We start from the raw sequence: 23,046 nt of genomic DNA, 5'->3' as shown, positions 1-23,046 counted from the left end.
AGTAAGTGCATAAAAGCTAGAAATGTCACATTCTTCGAAAATAAGTTTTTAAAGAAAGTTAGTAATGATGGTGACATGTTCTACATGGTGGAGTTGGACTGTTCGGCAAATAGCAGCGAGGAAAGGATGCCATCTGATGGTTCCGCTGCTAGTGCAGGTCCTTCTCCAAGTCAGCAGGTTGTGCCTACAGAGAGGCGAAGCGTGGTGTCAAGGGCATCAAGTTCTGAGTTGTCATTGTCAGACAATGAAACGTCAGGTTCTGATCCCACCTATGTACCAGGAGACTCTACGTTGGATTCTATGGACTCCGACTGATGTGTGAGTTCTCAGGGTGAATCGCATCGTAAGAGCGGCCTAGATGTCAAAGGTTAAGTTGATGCGATTGGGCCAGCTGCGAGATTGTCCGTAGGTGATATAAAGGGTACGTCTTTAAATTAGGTAACTCTGTTACTTCATGGGAGAGAGTCTTAAACAACTAACAGTTGCCCTCTCCAGTACCAAAGCTTGATATTATAATGTACTTTGATTTATAAGTTGATAGGTACTTATGTGTTTTATAGGGTAAATGCTCCTGTTGTTGTACCTACTTATATTTTTATAGGGTAAAAGCCCCTATTGTTGTGTTACTGTTTTGTTGTTATTTGAATGTTTTATTAAGGGCCACTATTTTATGGAGACTGATTTTATTTTGAAATGATTTTGGTTTCTGTTATAAGTACTTTTGTTTTTGTAACTTAAGTTTGTGAATTAGTTTCACGTGTAAGGAGTAAGGTCACAGTACATATTATTATACTGGTTTAAGGGCCACTGTTGGAATAATGATATAAACCAGTACAACCTTATTGTGTGATTGTATTCTATTTAAGAAAAGCAATGTGCTCTATGTACAACTGACATCTTCCCTCTTTATCGTCTTACCTGTCTAACCGTGTACATCCAAATAAAAATCCAAATTACAAAAAGTAATCTAGCTGTTTTCACTTACGCCTACCCAATATTAACGCACACACAGAAGTCTTAGTAACGAAACAAGGTTTATGTAGTTCAAGGTTATTTTATATAGGTGCCGCCTAAGTGGGAGGGTTGTAGTTATAGCTATATAGGGGTGTCAGGAGTACTTGACCTTCACTGTACTAGCCAGCCCGGCAGTACAGCCGGGCCCTACTACCCCTTCATCAGCCCGCAAGGTACTAGCCAGCCGCCCTACTGCCCCTTCATCAGCAGCCCCATCAGCCCGCAAGGCACTAGCCAGCCGCCCTACTGCCCCTTCATCAGCAGCCCCATCAGCCCGCAAGGTACTAGCCAGCCGCCCTACTGCCCCTTCATCAGCAGCCCCATCAGCCCGCAAGGTACTAGCCAGCCGCCCTACTGCCCCTTCATCAGCAGCCCCATCAGCCCGCAAGGTACTAGCCAGCCGCCCTACTGCCCCTTCATCAGCAGCCCCATCAGCCCGCAAGGTACTAGCCAGCCGCCCTACTGCCCCTTCATCAGCAGCCCCATCAGCCCGCAAGGTACTAGCCAGCCGCCCTACTGCCCCTTCATCAGCAGCCCCATCAGCCCGCAAGGTACTAGCCAGCCGCCCTACTGCCCCTTCATCAGCAGCCCCATCAGCCCGCAAGGTACTAGCCAGCCGCCCTACTGCCCCTTCATCAGCAGCCCCATCAGCCCGCAAGGTACTAGCCAGCCGCCCTACTGCCCCTTCATCAGCAGCCCCATCAGCCCGCAAGGTACTAGCCAGCCGCCCTACTGCCCCTTCATCAGCAGCCCCATCAGCCCGCAAGGTACTAGCCAGCCGCCCTACCTCCCCTTCATCAGCAGCCCCATCAGCCCGCAAGGTACTAGCCAGCCGCCCTACTGCCCCTTCATCAGCAGCCCCATCAGCCCGCAAGGTACTAGCCAGCCGCCCTACTGCCCCTTCATCAGCAGCCCCATCAGCCCGCAAGGTACTAGCCAGCCGCCCTACTGCCCCTTCATCAGCAGCCCCATCAGCCCGCAAGGTACTAGCCAGCCGCCCTACCTCCCCTTCATCAGCAGCCCCATCAGCCCGCAAGGTACTAGCCAGCCGCCCTACTGCCCCTTCATCAGCAGCCCCATCAGCCCGCAAGGTACTAGCCAGCCGCCCTACTGCCCCTTCATCAGCAGCCCCATCAGCCCGCAAGGTACTAGCCAGCCGCCCTACTGCCCCTTCATCAGCAGCCCCATCAGCCCGCAAGGTACTAGCCAGCCGCCCTACTGCCCCTTCATCAGCAGCCCCATCAGCCCGCAAGGTACTAGCCAGCCGCCCTACTGCCCCTTCATCAGCAGCCTAGTAGTAGAGACAGCTCCATCAGTTCTCAATGCGTCCCTGCTGCCCCATCAGTACCACTAGCGGCTGCCAAATTATTTCGCTTCTTCAACGTTATGGCAGCCTATTCTAGCCATAAAGTGTCGATGAAAATGAAAGGATGGCAATGAAGTGAAATCTATACCTATAAGTCGCATTTCCAGGTTTGGTTTGAGGTTTCTTTCTTCACCAGTGAACGCTCGATATTTTTAAAAAAGTTTGTAATGTTGTCTTTACTTCATTATAATGTGTGACGAGTTAATTTGTGACTGTTGTGGGTTATCTTTTACCGATTCTTTCGTTAATGGTATTTGTAATAAGTACAAAAAGTTACGTCAGTATTTCATCTTCCAACCGTTCAATAATGTACCTTATTCCGTTGCAGGCATGGTGCAAATCTGCGCGTCGTGCAACAAGAGTATTCCCCTCAAGTACCCGCCGTACGGAGACGCCGAGCCCGCGCCCGCCAACGACAATACTAATAATATACGGTAAATAACAGTTTCTACATAGACTTGCATTGCGTGGCTTGTTGTATAATAGTATACTATGAGGATAACTTATAAATCTATGATTCGTACCCCGCAAAGTTGCAAACAGAGTCCGTAAATAGTCCACTTCAGGACATGGGTCTCCTGTAAACCTGTAATACTGAATGATTATTGAAATAATTTCCACACTAAACAAACATTCACGAAGACGGCCGAATGACGTAGTGGTTAGTGGCCCTAACTGCTATGCCGAAGGTCCCGGGTTCGATTCCCGGCTGGGGCAGATATTTAAAGACAGATATTTGTACTCGGGTCTTGGGTGTTGATATTTCTATTTAATATGTAACTATCTATGTATTTGTGTAGATATATCAGCTATCCGATACTCATAACACAGGTTCTGCCTAGCTTGGGGTCGAATGGCGAAAAGAAATATCCGCCGTGGCTCTCGGCACAGCAGACAGAATCAGAATCATTACACGACTGATTATGAATTTAACTGTACAACAATTCATAATTATTATCTTGTATTTCCAGGTTCAAGCCCTACGACATAAAGTCTCCATCGAGCGTGACCAAGCGGCCCAGCAGCGCCGCGTCCAACGGAGCGCCGCCCGAGCACGGGACTGGACTTTATAGGTATTATTTATTTAGTGGCATATCATGTCCTCATGGCTGAAATCGGAATAGATTAATGACGCGACTGGGTCTGCTATGGTATATAGATTCCAACAGTATTCAGAATAGTGCCGCTCAGAGGCCGGCCATGTGTTGTATCTTTATAAAATAGTATCATGGCCGGACAAGTAATTTAACCACCCCGTGATTAATTTAATCAATAACCTTCTTATTAACGATTTTTCTCCTCAAAGGCCCCATTCTGTCTATGTCATTTACTCGATCTTGCGCTGTCTCTGCATTTCCCGCCAGATGTCTTCTTTAGATCACCCGTCCATCACCATCACATCATCGTCCGTCAGCAGAAACCTAGGTTTTTAAAGTTTATTTAATGCGAAAATATCTGTAAGTGCTATAATAATGATGCTACCAATTGCATTCAGTTTTAGTATACAATGTATGAATTATGCGAAAGTAGATTAAATGCTAATTAATCATTTTCCCTACCCCCAGATGCTACGTATGCTGCGGCCTATTCCCCCAACAGTCCATGGAGTGGCTGTCCACCATGGCTGAATACATGAACTCTCACGCCATGCACTTCCCGTGCCTGGCGCGGGGGGCGGGCGCGGGCGCGGGGGCGGGGGCGGGGGCGGGCGGGGCGCGAGTGCTGGCCTGCAGTAGATGTGTGACGCATCTGACCAGGCAGTGGGAGCTGCTGGATCAGGAGAGGGTGCCTATTGAGCATAGAAGGTGAGTGCGAAACGTGTGCGAGTTTTTAATCTGACATCAGGGGGTCTAGTACAGGTTTAATAGTTTGTCGAAAACTATAAAACTTTACGTTTTCTCGCATACTAAGTGGCGCCTCTAATGGAAACTATCATGAAACTTTCGACAGAGAATGACAGGAGAAAACGTAAACTTTTTTCGTTTTCATAAATAGCTAAACCCGTACTAGAGGGGCAAGCCATCACTTAATTTTTCATAGCTTAATTTTCGCTTCTCACCCTCGTTTCGTCAGTTTTTAATTTATTTTTATTCTGTGTCGACACCCATGGATGATTTGCGTCCGTCGCGTATGAATTCGTTCACTCAAATCCGCGTCACTTTGAACGCGCTGTTACGTTTCATATATTTTACGGTCCGTCCGTTGCGTGGGTTATCCTGAAATGGCCCTAACAGGAAAGTTGCCACATTAGATGCTTTTCTTTCTCTGCTTATCTTTTCGTTTTTTTAATAACATTCCATTATATTCTTTCTAAGCTTGTCGTTGTTCCTCTATTAATAATCCTGTGTTTGTCATCCCAGATACAACATCCCGTCGCCCCTGCCGTCTGCGGCGGCGCCCGGCGAGCGCGTGATCCCCACGCCGCCCTCCACCACCTCCGAGCGCACCGTCGCCAGCAACACCGGTCAGTACAGTACAGTCCACTAGAGCTGACCCCCTCCGCCGTCGCAGCAACACCGGTCAGTACACTGCGGCTCACTAGAGTTGACCCCCTCCGCCGTCGCAGCAACACCGGTCAGTACACTGCGGCCCACTAGAGCTGACTCCCTCCACCGTCGCAGCAACACCGGTCAGTACACTGCGGCCCACTAGAGCTGACTACCTCGACAGTACAGTGCGCACGGGAGCTGACCATAATTACGGGAGTGAGCAGAAGGACCCTCATTTATTTATTTATTTTTATTTATTTATTTAAACTGGAACACCAGTAGCTTATACAACTAACATTTTTAAAACAGATATTAAAATTATAATTTCGTTATAAAAGCCAATTAAAGGTGTACACAACATTCGTAAATTATCTAAGACAACTTAAAATAAAAATTTATATAAAATTAACAATTTTTTAACTTAACTAAAATATATAAAATGTTTTTCTAAGTACCCTCATGGATTATTGACAAGAGTGTAGTCGACGCGTGACAAAAGGGCTCCAAAGTCCGATTTTATTACACTCACGGGCTATGAAATAGTTCCACTCACAAAATTCCGACACCAAACGACCGCAATTTTTCAAAGTTTTAATTTAAATTTTAACAAATTATTAATTAATTTAAAATGTTTTTAGTTGGTAATATCCTGATGCTCTGTTAAATGTACTTCAATGTTACAGAAGGCGTCGTTAAGCTAGCCTTTTCCGTTTAGGAGTAATATGGTGCTTTTTTGAGTGGAACCTTTTCATTGCCCGTGAGTGTAAAATCTACTGCTGGGTAACGGCCACTTTCAAAATTCTTGTGGGTTGGAGGCGCCATACAAACGAATATATCAACTAAAGACTCGAGCACAAAATATCAGTCGTTCAACACATAGCACGTATTGACAACAGCTGTCATACTAATCCTAGGGAACAGTACCCGTATCATGAAAATTCGAGCTAACGAATAGAATCGAATGCGAGTGCGACTATTGTCAACTTGACAGCACTTTCGAACACTTTTTACCTTTCGAATGAGTTTCGAAAAGAATGACCACAGAGTACATAATATTATTCTGACAAAGACCTATGGAATGATAGCTGTCAAACTTTCGCAAATCTGTACACCGCAATACACCGCCATTTTGTTGTTGACAGGTTGACAGCACTTTCGAATAGACTATCGAATAGAATGTGCTGCGTTTTTTTCCGGATCGCTCTACAGAGTGGTAGAAAAACGGGATGCAAGAAGCGTACGCCAAAACGTGATAAAAGTTTAACGTAGCGCTCACTCGCATCGCGCGACTTCGAGACTTAGTGCCGCGGAAAACTTTTGTCTTTTCTTGCGGTCCTTGCTAAAATTGCAGATTGCAAGATAAACTATTTCGGCCATGCTACATACTTACGCTTCTTTTATATACCATTAAAAACTAATATTTGTCTTTATGTTGCAGCGTGCACATCGTCCATCTACTGCTACCTGTGCGGGCTGCACTCGGACTTCACTCTGGCTCGCGTGCTGTACGGGCAGCCGCAGGGCAACGCGCCCTTCTTCCCCTGCCTGCTCACGCACCAGGTACTGTATACTCTATGTATGAGTTAGGAGAGGCCTATGTCCAACAGTGGACTATAGAAGGCTGAGAGAGAGATGTATCCAGCCGCATTGTTACCAGCCCGCAGTCGTTAGCTATTGAACGTTGCTCCCAACTGAGGAGTGACATAAGAATGTTATTTATAGTCTTTAGCCTCTTAGCCCAACTCATTATCACTTCTATCGCCCAGCTTCGCGTTGAAGTCCCCCATAACAATACTAAAATGCGACTTAGAAGTCTGCGTGGTTTTTGAAATGTGCTCATACAGAAATTCTTCTTCGTCGTCGGGTTGTGTCGAGGTCGGTGCGTAGACCTGTATGATCGTGAATTGAATTTAAATTCGTAGAACACACCTATACTACATAGTTGAACTGTGTCTGGTAATCTTCCAGTTTTGTACCCTTTCATAATACGATTTCAGCGTGCTGTATTGTTGAGTAAATAAACAATTATTATATTGCAATCCGAGAGGTGTATTGTGTAAATAACAATGTATATTATTATTAATTCCAGAGTCACGCGAACGCGGAACAGCTGCGGGAAAACGGGTCTGCGCTCGTGTGTACCTTCTGCTACCACTCGCTGCTCAACCAGTGGCGGAGGTGAGCCCTTAGCTCTAGTATTTACTTACTATAGTGAAACATAGATAAGTGGGACCAGAGGGGCTAGTACGGGGCGCATTTAAGACGTGACAAGAGTTTTGCATCGCGCTCACTCACATCGCGCAGCCTCAAGAGCGAGCGCGACGGAGAACACATGTCACGTCTTAATAACGCCCCGTGCTACAGGGCCTGGATAAATGAGAATCCTCCATGTCTGGGCCACATGCTGGCTGCTGAAGTTCACAACTCATTGTTAGCGCAAGACTGTAGTACTTAATTACGCTTGTTTGTGGGAGAAGACAGACTTAGGACATTTTACCTGTATAACAGATACAACTAGTAGGTACATAAATATTTATGAAATAATTCTAGTTTAGGTTAGATACCAATATATCCCATTCCACGGGACATCTGACAGAACCCTTATTACATTCGAATAAGGGTAGTTTTTTGTTTGTATCAGATGTTATACCCCGTGGAATGGGATATAATTAAAGAACTTTGACTATTGATTTTATTAACCTTACTTTCCAGAACAGTTGCTAACATTATAATAATGTCTGTAATAATTTCCAGATACGAGGCGGTGGGCGGGTACCCGCCGGAGCGGCGCGTGTACAACACTCATGACTACCACTGCCACCTGTGCGGCATCAAGACGTACCGGAAGAGAGTTAGAGCACTGCCCATTAAGGTACCTACCCACATACCAACCTAACTCTAAGTACACAGAATATTTGGCAAGACAACGTTTGTCGTCGTTGTAGACATCAAGGTACCATTTATACCAACGTCACTCTAAGTACACAGAATCATAGTTGAGTATGACAAGATTCGTAGACAGTCGCTGCTGTCGCTTGGCCGTCGTCGCTCGGTAGCGATATCCAGATTCAGATATCCTACCGCATCTGCTTAGTGTGTGGACACTTTTAAGGCTATGGGAGCGTTATTCGCCGGAGCGGCGCGTGTACAACACTCACGACTACCACTGCCACCTGTGCGGCATCAAGACGTACAGGAAGAGGGTCCGAGCACAGCCTATCAAGGTACCAGTTATACCAACCTAACTCTAAGTACACAGAATCATACTTCAGTATGACAAGATTCGTAGACGGTCGCCGCTATCACTTGGCCGTCGTCGGTAGCGATATCCAGATTCAGATATCCTACCGCATCTGCTTAGTGTGTAGAAACTTCTAGACTCCGCCAGAGTGGTCGAATTGATACCATATGTAATGTATGTAATGTACAACACTCACGACTACCACTGCCACCTGTGCGGCATCAAGACGTATAGGAAGAGAGTTAGAGCACTGCCCATCAAGGTACCAGTTATACCAACCTCACTCTAAGTACACAGAATCATACTTGAGTATGGCAAGATTCGTAGACGGTCGCCGCTATCGCGTGGCCGTCAGTTGGTAGCTTTAGACCCCCCTCGTCGAAATTATACCGAATACGTAATAATATGGGAGGGATGCTGACTCCTTATCGCTTGTCCTTCAAAAAGCAGAATTGTATAAAATTAATTTGGTAGTTCCACAGATTACCACTGGAATCTCGCAAATTTACCTGTGATTTTTGACAGATTATCCTGGGCATCCGGCACCCCCAATCTCTTTTGTGCTTGTTACATATAATATGAATATTAATTGATTATTTTTTTGTTGCAGGAATTCCCGTTCTTAGTGCAGCGGCGGACGGAGAACTCGCTGTTGTTAGAGAACGGCGACTACGCCGTCGTGTGCTTAGACTGCTACGAGAGCTTACGGTGAGTCACTATCTAATACGAGTATGTAAATATACAAATATGTGATGAAAGGTGATGAATTTTAAGTAAAAGCTTTCTTAAACCAAGCACCTTATGATATATTTATCTTGTAATGAAGGGAATCTTTTTTCATTGATATAAGCGTATAAGTACGCCTAATATTAGAAGAAGAAATCATCATTCATCATCATTATCAGCCCGTATCTGCCCACTCCTGGGTTTAAAAAAAATAGCAACTATTTTTTTCAAGTGGAAAACAAAATCTTTTCCACTTTTCTCGTATTTGATATGAAAAACACTGTTAACCTCGGATGAACCCCTTATTTAGTGCATCGGCCCATTAGCGCCCTTGCTACGCTACTACTACAGTCGCACTAAATAATCCGCTTTCACACATTGGTTAACAATGTACTATTCTCCCCACCAGAACGCAAGCGCAAGACTACTCGCGTCGCGGCGTCCCTGTCGAAAAACGCGAGTACAACTGGCTGCAGCAGCCGCCGCCGCCCGAGGACAGTGCTGATGTGACCATCGCGCGCCTGCCCTCCGGACACCGCTCCGACCGCCTCGTACGTACCCCCTCCCCACAGATACATGTGCCTCTCGAGGACATAGATAATGTTACCCCGAGTGTTCTTAGCCATGTTTTATCAAAATCGGATTGGCCGTTTAAAAGTTGTGTGACTTTTCGTGTTGGAATTTGGAGGTCTTTAATGTTAGGTTATAAACAGACAGTTGTAGTGACGGCTTTGACGATTTTGTGACCTTTGAGAGTTCGCTTTAGAGCTACCGGTGTTGATTATGAAGGCTCAAATTCTAATTTTAGAGCTGTCAAACTATACATTTTGCCAGCGAAAAATGAGATCTGCGGATACACACATTGAGTCGAATTTTAAACAGATATTTTAAGGTTTGACAGCATTAAAATTGGTGCCTTTATAAACGACATCACTGTCTTCACTATCTGATTCTAAACTTGCACATTCTCCATCAGATACCTCAACCGCTGGTGTTATCCCGCTCGTCGTCCAAACGCAATAGTCCCAAGACGACTCCAAACAACGACCGCCGCCTCGCCGCGCCCAGAAATGACAAGCACGATCAAGGTTAGTCACATACTTATACACGTTATCATAAAATAACGAGTACTAGTACTACTTCTGTACTTTTTTTTCTATGACGTTATACACTAGGAATGATAACTTTTGAAGACCCGTGGGTCGGGAGACCCGCGGCCCGCTGTGAGCGTATCACGATTATTGTTGACTCTAGTCGATAGGAGTTTGTATTTTTGTATGCGTTTTGTTAGTTTCGTAAACAAGCACAAACAAGGTTAATGACATACTTATATACACTAGGAGCTAGACATGTGTCCGTTGATAATTTTTCAGGATTCGTAGGGCAAGAGACTAGACTGAAAGAAAGAGGCGGAAAATTGCGAATGAAAGAGACAATAAAACCTACGACATTTTACATATTTATGTATACGTACGATCGTGTCCAACTGTACAGCAGTTTCTCACAAATACACTCCAAACACCTTTCCTCTTCATACTATCGTCGTTGATGTACAAAGTATAACAAAGTGATCCTATTTATGAAACAGACGCAAAACTTATCACTAATTGCAAATTGATTTGCTATTTCCGTGAATAGCACAACGAACACAAAACAACATCCTCTTCACTCACACAAATGTAACTTATTCTCACAAACACACACACACTCACACAATTATCTGATTCTCCGTAATCCCGTCAAAGAGACGCTTTGTAGCTCTTCCTACAACCACCTGTCGGGCGGACATAGAGTAAGAAGTGCGTAGATGTGTAGGGAAGCTAAATTTTGCCTGTCTGGTGGTTGCCTCTCAGAGGTTGGCAAGTATATTTGATTTTTTTATTTCATACCAACAAATAGTATGAAATCTTTATTGTATAATACTTTATGCTTTATGCTATACATTTGTATCGATGGGTCACGAATAAGATATTCTTTATTTGTCTTTATAAAACGGATGCATCCGCAGTGTCAATATAAAATATCCTTACCAAAAATCTACAGAAGTATATATAATCAACTCTAAAAAACATTACCCTTCGGTAGTCGGGTAAGAAGAGCCACAAATCTCTGTCCCCATCCAACAAATTTTATTCACGCTACACAAACCCCAACATCAACGAACTGTCGCATCTACCCCTCCACTTACTCTACCCCCCTGTCCGCCCACTCCGCTAGATGTGCTGTCGACATCGCTAAGTGCCGGGGGATCGGTTACCGAGCGGGGGCGGGGGGGGTGGTGGTGCGGGGGTGATTCTACTAACTACGAGAGTAGTTGTGTAATGAGTGGTTATACGTAGAATTTCTGAATTAGCACACAGTGGGAGTCAAATGTTATAACAAATTGATATTTGTGCCCTGGCCGGGGATCAAACCATCAGTAGTTAACGTCACTAACCAAAGCTCCATACGGGCGTCGGTTAGTCGTAGGATCTTTGCCGTGTCCCGAAAGACAAACACCCGTATTCACATGGTAAAATTATAAAACACAACTTTAGGTGGTTAGGTTAGCCATGCCACATGAGCGTTGTGTTCGTGTCGTGTCTTTTAATTTGCATTATAAATTTGAACTACATGCCACATTCGATGCGTTAAAGTGACAAACAGCGACGCAACGCACACACAACGCCCATGCGGCGTCACCCTTAAACCAAAACTCTGCATTCAATTAGCTGTTACTTTCCGTCTATTTCGGAGAGCTTACACATTATAAATCTCCCAAGAGCGTAATACAAGCCGTGCCTCGAACAGTGTACGTCAAAAGCCACTTAATACTGTTATAATACCTACTGCATCTCTATGTACCGGCAACAGCGAACCATAGATAACAAACAGAACCAGCAGTGAAATATGAACTCAAACGTCAGGGCAGAAGGTGCACAATCGCTGGTTGTCGTAAACAAGCAACCCCCTTTGTGTTGTTGAGTTGAGGTGGAAGCATCGCAACATATTGACATGTCATATCCGTCTGATGCGTGCGGGTTAAAGCGGGGGCTGGAGCGGTTTTGAAAGCGATTTTCTGTAGTTTACACAACCTAGTGTAAATAAAGTGTACTTATAGCATTTTTATTTCAATTGTATAACAGAAGCCCATTAAGTTATCACACTGCAATCCACTGGATAGGTCTGAAATGACATTTCCGTTGGAGAGCCTATAAGAAGATGCTATGCTCCATTGAGAGCCTATATGACATGTTTAAAGTCGTATACCTAAGTAAATTAATGATACGTAGATAAATAACTTACGCATATATTGTTGACAACCTGTAAAACTTAAAAATAAATATAAACCCTTCATAACTTAGATCAATCCTCCATGCCTCCCCTCCCCTCTCCCCTCCACAAGGGGGGGGGGGTGTCTCGCACGTGACGCGAGCACGGAGTTGACGTAATAACTACACACAGATTTACTTTGTTTGCGGAGGCTCTGTGAATATACAGGTATAGAGTTCCGTAGGATTATTGTAGTTTATTGAAGCGCTGCTGAGAATGTTAAATGAGAACTACGTTCCTTGAAAAATAAAAGACAGATAGTAAAAACTACCGCCGTACATGAGCTTCCTCCAAGATGAGGAGTTATTGCATTTATGTCCTAGGTGGGGATCGAACCCGGAACCTTCGGCTCAATATTTAGAGTAAAAAAATGCATCATCTGGTAGTAGGCAACCAATGTACCATCAGATCTCTTAACCTTTGCCCGTGCCGTACATACATAATATCTAATGCTGAAGTTCTTTCTTCCTTCTTGCGATTCCACGTATGACTTTCTATCTAAAGTTTATGACTTTATCTAAACTTTGAACTGCACAAATAGGGCAACCTCGCCGGCCCCCAGAGCTCTCCTACAATATTGCTAGGACAGTATTCAGAGAGACTTTGCGATTCTATATAAGGTGATATCTAGCCTGTTCTATTATTTTTCTGCAATCTTGAAATATGAGAGCAGTGGCGATTTCTTGTGATTGTGAATCTCTTTTGTGTTGCGATATTAGATAACACAACGATTTCATATCAGATAGAAGACAAGTTCTGATAGGTTTATTGCAATGGAAGTAAAATTAAGCAACTTAATTAGCCCTGGCCCCGCGGCACACATCTGCTATCGACGTCGTTTGCGCGTTTTACCAATCACGGTGTCGTATTTATCTCGACTCGCGATATAAAGACGTTTATCTATTCCCATAACTGACCCGTGCAGTGAGGATTGGTTTTTGCTTTCTCGAAGCATCGCGTTGTGTGGAAAACGCCTTGAAATGGCCAAGTATTCCTGAATTCCTGTAGCGAAGCGCTCTCGTAGCCCGAGTTTGTTACGTATCCGCACGTTCTATTGTTGAAACTTGGAATGATGTTATTAAGTTCTTCCGTATTGTGCTCTTAAGGTATTGCAGATGTGTTGTGGATGACAGTAGTGGGGTCACCATCAACCAATAAGTTTTAGAATGGTTCCTACCAATGTTATGAATACTTTTTTACATTTTATCATTCAATTAGGTAATTAATAGTTCTATCAGTTGTATACAACTGCCGCTTGCCGCTGCCTGCATTCTAGAGTATTTTCTCGAAAGTAAACACAATAATCCATCATTGTAAATAAGAATTAGAATTAAAAGTGACCAAACATATCTACGGTCAGATATTATGGCACACCGGCCGACGGATCACTCCCGCGGGTCACATCCGGTGCGGACCCGTAACTTACGTCCGCAACGCGTAACACACGCCGTATCATGTCACAGGGAGGACTGACTTATCTGACCCACCATGTTGGTAAAGCATTGCGAGGAATAACTCAGATGAATGGTGGGCTTGTTGGGCGTTTTACTCCAGTTGTAATCTGGTCACGTTAACTCATATAATTTATTTATTTATTTATTGTTTAGAAAAACCAACAGCGTTTCACAAAATATAGTCTTAATTAGGTAAGTATTCTTAAATAAGGCCAATAACAGGTTTCTACAAAAATTAGTGATCTTAATTTCATGATAGCAAGCAAACAAACATATTTTTTACAGGAAAAAAAAATAAGTTAAATTACTCAGTTATAGTAGTAGTTACATGGATGGGGAAAACATATTATATAAGTAAGTATTTAAAAATTTAAAAATAGCTAACTGATAACTGTTACAAATAAATTATATACTTTATTAGTCTATATATTAAATCCACATATAATATAATATTTTATACATATTATTACACAATCCTATTAAATAAAGCCACAAACATAATCAATTTATTACAATTTAGATATTTATTTATTTATTATTTAATCGGCCTATTATATCGTTCAGAGCTTCCCCCCTCCCCCCTCATTTTAAATTGTTTACTTACCTATAATAAATAAAATATACGATCAAAACAAGCTACTGATACACGATGTAAGCAACAGCATAAAACATGGCATCAGCTACATAATTCACGGACAATGTCGATAACTCCGGTACACGGCGCGACTGGAGCCAGTAAATAGGACGGGACGCGCGCCGCCGCGGCCGAGACAGGAATACCAAGTGACCGTGGTTGGGGGTTGTGGCGGGCGAGCCGCTTGACTGGAAACTTGGGCATCTTGAGCTAAGTAGTTAGGTGTCCTTTTGTTCACTGTTCAGCTATGGCCTTTAGGCAAGTGCGGACAGGACTATATGGCACGATTTGGTTCAAATAAAAAAAATACAGTAGAACTTATACAAGGTTGTAACTTTCTAGAATGGCATCTAAATATTCGTTCTATGGTCAACATAAGAAATTTGTGCCCCTAAATGATTTTACGTGATACTTTTTCAAAGTGTCTTCCAACGGTCGAGGTCTCATATCGGGACATTTGCAAGACGTTAATTTAATACACAAAGATTGTCATTAAAGTTAATTCAAACAATGGTGTTGTATATTTATTTAGTTTCTTTATCGTTTTGAATAGAACTTAGCAAATGAAACACTGTCAAGTCCACTTGCCCACCCTCTGTCTCATTCCACTATCTATCTCAGTCCTTGTAAACGAGGCACAACACCCGACCCGTCCGGGGCGTGTTTGAGCTACTAACAACTTACAATGATACATTTACTGAGCGCCGCCGCTGCCGAATTCACTCCTACATTAAACCACTCCTCGGAAGCTGTACACCGGATACCCAACTCTTGTCAAGAAGTGCAGTTTAGTGAAGATAGTGTTTTGTTTCGTAGAAATACTTGTCATTGTAATGCAATCGTAGCGAACATACGGGTGTAAAAGTCGCAATTAAATGAAGTTGGTTTCCACATAGACCATTTTGCCTTTCGCAGTACATATTTTCTCTCCAGCCATTGTCATTTAATTACACCGTGCAAGTAAACACAGCATTGTGTGACTCATTCAACCGTGTTTGTGTCTCGAACGTGTAGTTCCCTACACAAACACAGCCCTCGCGGTATAAAACCGACACGGCCGTTCAACTGAACCCGTAATCACATACAATTAAATTATTCAACGCGGCCAGACCCCCTATTAACCTGGCTTAAGTGCTACAGTAGTATTGCTGGGGGTTACTCTATACTAACGAAAAACAAACGAACGAGTGCTTTCGTGCAATCGGCACGTTTCATACAACGACATAAGAGTCGGGGCTCGGGCAGCAATGCTCCGAAACTTCGTTTTTCATAATATAGAGTGACCCCTGGCACGTTGCGCGCTGCCTCTCTTTCTAACAGTATCGCTGTCTCGCTTACTCCGCAAGTTGGCGCCCAACGCGGGCTGGCGTGTTTGCACTTATTCGATTTCATACTCTCCTGGTATCGGTGGCTCTGTATTGGTAATAACTGAATTTGTTTTTTTGTGGCAAATGCTCTTTGTATTTTTGGGGAAACGTCGGTATTGTGAGTTTTGAGCTATTCAATGGCGTTTATGCGCAGAACGTTTTAGTAATTGAATCATACAGGTAACTCAACTAAGTATATAAATATGTATTAGATAGCATTGTTATTTAGTATGAACAGCCAGCTCGGCCAACGTAGCAATCAATCCAAGTCAGGGCATAAAATCCTGTTAAACGAAGAGGCAACATAGTTACTTTTACCAAACGCTATTCAAAATGTATTTATGAAAAAATATAGGTATTTAAATGAAAATTTAGATTCATTTTTTACTAACTGACAGACGTTTGACAGGCGACTAAATAGATAAATACGTTTAACGTGTGGTGAAATTCGAATTCATGCGACAACTCCCCAAATCAAGTGATTTAAACAGGAGTCGTCATTTCAAAAATATTGAACATGGTCCTTCGAGATTCGAGATTAGTCTTCAAGTTTCTTCAGAGATATTTGGACTACTGGCCTTGTATAGATGTGAGTAGATCAAACCATACCGCGATGTAGAAACGAGTCCCACAGCGACATCTAGTAGACATTCTTTGAACTTTATTATTAATAAATTGTCTGATAAAAATTATCTGAGGAATAATTCTGATGCTGTCGCGTCAGAATGCTTGTATGAGATAGTGACAGAAACTATTTTATTCCTCAGATAACGTATATCTGACCATTGAAAAATCAGCCCTTATACAAACATTCAGACGCGACAACATCAGAACTATTCCCCAGATAATATCTCTCCTCCGAGGTTGTCTGGAAGAAATTACTCTTAGTGATAATTCCGCCAATTGTACCGTCTATGTTGTGCATTTCTGTGTGTTCTGTGTTGTGTGCAATGCAGAATTATCTACAGTCAAACTAAAAAGTCCTGACATCAAAGAGTGCGATTCTGCTAAGACTTTGTATGATCATCAGTTATTTACTTACTTTTACATACATTTTAAAAATAAAATACCGATTGATTATGGATTTTTAACGGATTTGTCCTTTAATAAATATAACAGATCGATTAAATGCGATCTTAAACAATTAGTTAGGTCCAATTCCGTTTTCACGACTTTATTGTTGGTTGTTGGACTGTAAGTGTGTCTCAGAAAGAGCTTCTATCTGCTATCTCTGCTCGCATCAACACGCCCGCTACTAGAGTCGAGGGGAAATAAACGAACAGTAACACATAGTAGTAGTAGGGAGGACGAGGATAGAGTAGTCAAGCTTATGTTATGTGAAGAAAGAAATAAAATACGTTTATTTTCATTACAGAAGCAACAAAAAAATAGGTATTTAAAAAGTTTAGAAAATAATAACATGTGTACGGTTATGTGGCAGTTATGGGACCAAAGTAACCTGTGTGATTCTGATGAATTAGCTAAATAGCTTATGTTGTATCTAAATCCGTTTAGTAGTATTTGCGTCAACTAAGTTATGTAAATACCTACATGGTTCTACGAATTTTAAGTTTTCAGTTCATTAAATTCCCTCTGGCGAAAAGTGGGTGCAGCAATGCACCTCTGCCTACCCCGCAAGGGAGTACATTAGTACAAGGCGTGAGTGCGTTTTTTTTTTAAATTCCCTCTTTACTTTACGTTAGTTGCGGATGCGCTTCGCTGTGCAATTGAAACAAACTGACTTTTATTGCCGCTAACACAAGGTCTCCTTTTCTTTGTCTAAGGAGGAACCTTTCAAAGTTTACGTCGCTGACACGTCCACAGTTGAGAGCGACTCGGAATAGTTGGAGGTAATAAAATATGAGTCCTCTGAGTTCCTGACCTGAGTGATGCATGGGGCATCGACAATGTATTTTGATGACAGAGAAAGAAGAATATGTTTGAGAATGTTTTCTTTGAACTAGGGAACTGATCTATATCCTTATCATAATCAAATGAACTCTTTGAAGTGACATAATCACAGCGCAAGTGATAAAGGTTAAGTGCTCCATTCTGAAAAGGAAAAAAATATAATAAGTAAATCGATTCTGTATATTTATCACCACAGCATACCTATAGCATCTAAAGTTTTAAGGTTAGAAGTCACTTCAATTACTAGGTACATCATATAAAAGCGAAGCTAACCTCGCCTAGCTTACAATCTCAGCTCCCTCTACACCACTACCCCTCAGCGCGGCTAGCACGGCGCACGCGCCCCGCCCGCCCTAGCGCCTCGGCTGTTTATTTTTATGACTAACCCTCGCCGCCCCCGCGCCCCGCGCCCCCGTGGTGGCTGTAGTGTAGGGCTACCAAAAGAGTGGGGCTTCTGTGGGATGTCGTTGTTTTTTAAGTGGAGGTTTTTGTTGGTTGCTTTGGTAGTGGGCTTGTGTGGTGTGATTGCGGTTTTTGAGATACTTTTGTGATGTTGCGTGTGTTGCATGGCTAAACGGGTGTTAATTAGGGATGGTTATCAACACTTTTGTTGTTTACCATTAGAATAGCATCAATCTGTTATGGAGCTAAGCTATTATGATTTGATTACGGATAAAAATCCACATATACAGTCACTAAACTCATAGCTCACTCATCTTTTACGATCGAAGATAAACTGTCAGATGTCCGAAATTGTCTATGGTCTCGTGGTCACCCTACATCGGATGCAGTCGTTTGTCGCGCGAATTTGTCCCGCTCGGAGCTCCCGCTTGATTGGACTCTGAGTTATGTGGGGTCGTAGCATGGCGCGCCCGACCGTGAAGTACATGTCATTGGGCTGACAGAGCCATGCTAAGGGTGCAGGCGGTGGCTGGTTCGGATTCGCCGCGGTGATTGATTACTTTGTAAATGGCAATGTTTAACGCTACCAGTCTACTCTTGTACTTCAAGAGAGGTAGAGAAGTAGGAAGGTACTTACTTTGGGTTAGTAAAGATTGACAATTATATATACCTAGTTGCAAACGGATGGGGTTAGTAATTAATTCCTTTAAGATATTATTGTGTCATATAACGGTCAACGCATGGAATTATAGTGGTATCAATCGATATCGTAATGATATAGATAATCAATGTAACTACTAACTATCAAAAGTACCGACAAACCCAATTTAATTAACTACATATAACATTCGTATAAAATTCGTACTCCCAAACCCAAGAAGCGTACCATTCTCCAGCGTAATTTTAAGAAGGTGGACGAGCAGCAGTTGTGTGAAGATGCTAAGGCTGTTGACTGGGCACAGCTGAACGGCATAGACGACCTTGACGAGAGGGTTGCTCTGTTTAACTCTCTCCTCACCGATCTTTTTGATAAACATGCACCCCTCCGTCCAGTCCATGTTAAACAGCTGCCTGCCCCTTGGCTCACAGATGACATAAAGAGGCTCATGTCCAAACGTGATCACGCCAGATTTCGCTACAAGAAGCAACCCACCGTGGAGCACGAGAGGCTGTACAAGGAGCTGAGGAACCGCTGCAATAGAGTGTGTAGGGATGCAAAACGCCGACATATCCATAAATCAATTGAAAACTGTGACAATGCACAATTATAGAACTTCCTCAAAACTCTGGGCATAGGGAAAACCAAGGCAACTTCGAACATCAACACTGACCTCACTGCTCTCAACAAGCATTTTTCAACACCCCCTCTGATTCTGAATGATCACATTAAAGCTACAACTCTGAGTCATCTTTCTACTTTGCCGTTCCCTGACTGCCCTTCATTCAATTTCAAACTTGTTTCTGGCCGTGACGTTAAGAGATGTATTTCGGCGATAACTAGCAGAGCAGTAGGCATTGATGACATCAGTGCCTACATGTTAAATCCTATATTGGACGTTATTTTGCCCCACATAACCAATCTCATGAACCTTTCACTCCTGTCCAAATCCTTTCCTACCCTATGGAAGAATGCGTTCATTCTTCCACTACCAAAAGTCCCGAATCCTACATCGTTGTCGCAATTTCGCCCAATTTCTATTTTACCCTTCCTCTCAAAAGTCCTCGAACGTCTTGTCTTTGAACAGTTTTCCAGTTTCCTCTCCAACAACGATCTCCTTAATCCTCTCCAATCCGGCTTTCGTCCAGGCCACAGTACTGTTACCGCTCTGATCAAAGTTACTGACGACATTCGCAGCAACATAGATAAACAACACGTTACTGTCCTGGCGTTGCTGGACTTCAGTAACGCATTCAATACAGTCGATTTTGATCTACTCCTTGGAATTTTACGCTCTCTTAATGTATCTCCGGCAGTCACCAGTTGGTTCGAGTCTTATCTCAAGGGACGCAAGCAGTGTGTACGTACCGACAGTGAGAGTTCCACTTGGTGTCCAGTACTTGCGGGCGTCCCTCAAGGTGGCGTTCTTTCTCCTCTGCTTTTCTCTTTGTTTATAAACATTTTAGCCAATAAACTGACTTCTCTCTACCACCTCTATGCGGATGACCTTCAGCTCTACACTAGTGCACTTCCCGAAAACCTCAACTCTGCTGTTAGCCTCATTAACACCAACCTGGAGATTATCTCCAAGTGGGTGAAATCTTTTGGTTTGCTGCTTAATCCCACGAAGTCTCAAGCGATTGTTTTCGGCAGCTCCAGAATGTTAAATAAAATTAACTTTTCAGCTGTGAGGAAAGTCAGGTACGACCAATCAGACATACCATATGTAGCCTCAGTAAAAAATCTCGGCGTGGTCATGGACAGCACTCTCTCTTGGATCCCGCAAGTTGACGCTGTGAGCAGGAAGCTTTTTGCATCTTTCCACTCCCTTAAACGCTTGCAGTATTTCCTACCGTTTTCCACTAAAATTACGCTGGCACAGTCTCTACTGCTCCCAATTCTCGACTACGCTGACGTAAGCTATCTTGACCTCACTGAAGAGCTACTCAACAGACTCGAACGTCTCCAGAACTTATGTATCCGATTTATTTTTGGATTACGTAAGTATGATCACATTTCAGAGTATCGTGCTCAATTGAAGTGGCTCCCAATTCGCCTTCGCCGGAATACCCACATTCTCAACATGTTATTCAATGTTTTGAATAACCCTACTTCCCCCCAATATCTCCGATCTAAGTTTTCATTCCTATGTTCCCACGGCCGAGCGTTGAGATCTACAGAGAACAAGATGTTGAGTGTGCCTGACCGCAACGCTGCTTCTTACAGTGACTCGTTCGCTGTGAAGGCGGCGTGTTTGTGGAACACCTTGCCCGTAGACGTGCGACTTTCACCTTCACTTGCTACCTTTAAAAAGAGCGTAAAGGATCACTATTATAAAACCTTAGGTTGGTAAATAATATGTATTATATTATATAGTTATATATGTATTTATATAAATATAGCGGATATATATTTAGTCTATTTTGTCATTTAGGTATTATGTGTATTTGTATTATTATTATTTATGTAAGTTAAATAGGTAGTTAGTTTGTATTTTTCGTTTTTATCTTAGATATGTTTTAGTTTAGGTTCTTTCCACATTGTTTTTGTACTTATAGCTTTTTATTGTATTAAAGGAGTTAAAAATCTTTAGTTTTCCACCTAACAAAGGTTGGTTGGAAGAAATTGCTTCTTGGCAATAAGCCCGCCTCTGTATATACTTACTACTTTTAAGTCCATTTTTGTAACTGTTTTTATTATTATACAATAAAGTGTTTATAAATAAATAAATAAATAACTCTAATTGGAAATCAGTCCGCAAAGCCGTCCCGCGTTGGGTGCCAAAACTCAGGCTTGCACACACAATGTAACAACACACACAGCTTCTATGTATGTAGTGCTGTGTTATGTTGTGTGTGTGTGTGTGTTGTGTATCTGTACAGCGGCCGCGGCTGCAGCAGACACAAAGCCGGCCCGCAACTCGATTACCAACGATCGTGCCTGTCGGACCACAGACAGGTCACTTCAGCTTCCTAAAAACTAAGTTTCTATCTAACCACGATTCTATCTTGTTGCGTTAAAGTACTGATTGGGTGGTAGCTCTCGTTAGTTGGTATTTTGTGAAGATAGAGTAGTCTTTCAGGAGCTGGGTACCGTGTTTGTTGTGGAGGATAATAGCTTAGTGGTATCTTGCCAGCTGTTATGCTACCGGAGAGACGAAAAAATGTTGAAAAGGAATGAGACATTTGTGCCGAGTTTTATTGCGTTAATGGATTAAAGATAACGACTTATTACTGATCTTTTTATCGTGTTAGTAGCAAATACTACAGGGAAAGGATAAGTCAGTCTGGTCGCAGACTGCATCATCTTTTTTCGATTGGTGATGCTGACTGACTACCGGTCTCACCGCGGCGACAAACCCCAAGTTCAGCTGTAGTATTTGTCACTCACATGCTCAGAATATTTTTTTACCTAGTACGTTATTGCCACCGTGTTTAGTTTACATCGAGATTCCGTGGTGCCACAGCCGCATACAAAATTCATCGGAGCGGTTGCAGCAACTAATATAGTAGTGGCTTCCCTCCGCCCAGTGGGGTTACTCTAGTTTAACAAAAAACTACGAGCAAACTGTACGTTTTACACAACCAGATAGAGTCGCAGTTAGCGTACTTAGGTCCAGTAGCGAATCGGAAGACTTCGTTTTGCGTGAGATAGAGTGACCCTCCTAGATAGCTCCGCCCCGGATTAACAAGCTGATTGTATTGTACTCTGTTGCTATTCACCGACTCCGGGACACAGTGATTACAGTCGGATGGCGGCGACCAACGCAAATAACGACATTTGTAAAGGTTCCGTTGTAGCCCGCAGACGGGTAGTTGAAGTATTTGATGCAATTCATTTCAAATCGTTTTAAAGATGGTTCTGAAATGGTGTTAAAGTTAGTGTTTTTAACCGACTTCAAAAAAAGGAGGAGGTTATCAATTCGTCGGGATCTTTTTTTTTTTTTTTTTTTTTATATTTTTTTTTATGTATGTTCACCGATTACTCCGCCGTTTATGAACCGATTTTGAAAATTCTTTTTTTGTTGTATTGGGTTGAGCTTCCAGGTGGTCCCATTTTTTTTTCAGAATTTTATCTCACCCCCAAGGGTGGGTAAAGGGGTAAAAACAGGGTATGAATTTCAATTTTGGGCACATATTAACCGATTCTAATGAAATTAAGAACGTAAATATAGTTCTTATAACAAAAAAATATGATGGTGACCTTGAGCTGATCTGATGATGGAAACGGAAGGCAGTCAGGGGAACTCCTCAACGGTATACAGCAACTACTTCGTGTTTAGGCTTGAATGATTCGTATTGATTAGTAGGACATTTTGGTATCATTTGCACCTTACTTTTGATTGAAAATTATTACAAATAAACTAAAAACTATTAAATAAAATAATAATTAAAAAAATTAAAAAACCGACTTCAAAAAACCACTAAAATGTAAGAAATAATTTAAGGTTTACACAAATTCTACTCGTATGA

General features: G+C 42.6%; 1 protein-coding gene across 1 annotated transcript in view; it reads left to right on the top strand.

The window, feature by feature from the left end:
* Nucleotides 1–23,046, top strand: part of LOC105387415 — a 147,816-nt gene that overhangs the window by 66,512 nt on the left and 58,258 nt on the right. The window contains exons 11-20 of the mRNA XM_048628109.1: nucleotides 2,709–2,814; nucleotides 3,352–3,453; nucleotides 3,946–4,185; nucleotides 4,741–4,844; nucleotides 6,308–6,429; nucleotides 6,959–7,047; nucleotides 7,624–7,741; nucleotides 8,721–8,818; nucleotides 9,246–9,387; nucleotides 9,813–9,924. Coding sequence (XP_048484066.1) covers nucleotides 2,709–2,814; nucleotides 3,352–3,453; nucleotides 3,946–4,185; nucleotides 4,741–4,844; nucleotides 6,308–6,429; nucleotides 6,959–7,047; nucleotides 7,624–7,741; nucleotides 8,721–8,818; nucleotides 9,246–9,387; nucleotides 9,813–9,924 — 1,233 coding nt within the window. The remainder of the gene's footprint in view (nucleotides 1–2,708; nucleotides 2,815–3,351; nucleotides 3,454–3,945; nucleotides 4,186–4,740; nucleotides 4,845–6,307; nucleotides 6,430–6,958; nucleotides 7,048–7,623; nucleotides 7,742–8,720; nucleotides 8,819–9,245; nucleotides 9,388–9,812; nucleotides 9,925–23,046) is intronic.

Source organism: Plutella xylostella, chromosome 20 (genome assembly GCF_932276165.1).
Source record: "Plutella xylostella chromosome 20, ilPluXylo3.1, whole genome shotgun sequence".
NCBI classification, from domain to species: domain Eukaryota; kingdom Metazoa; phylum Arthropoda; class Insecta; order Lepidoptera; family Plutellidae; genus Plutella; species Plutella xylostella.
This window is presented reverse-complemented; position numbering and strand designations above follow the sequence as displayed.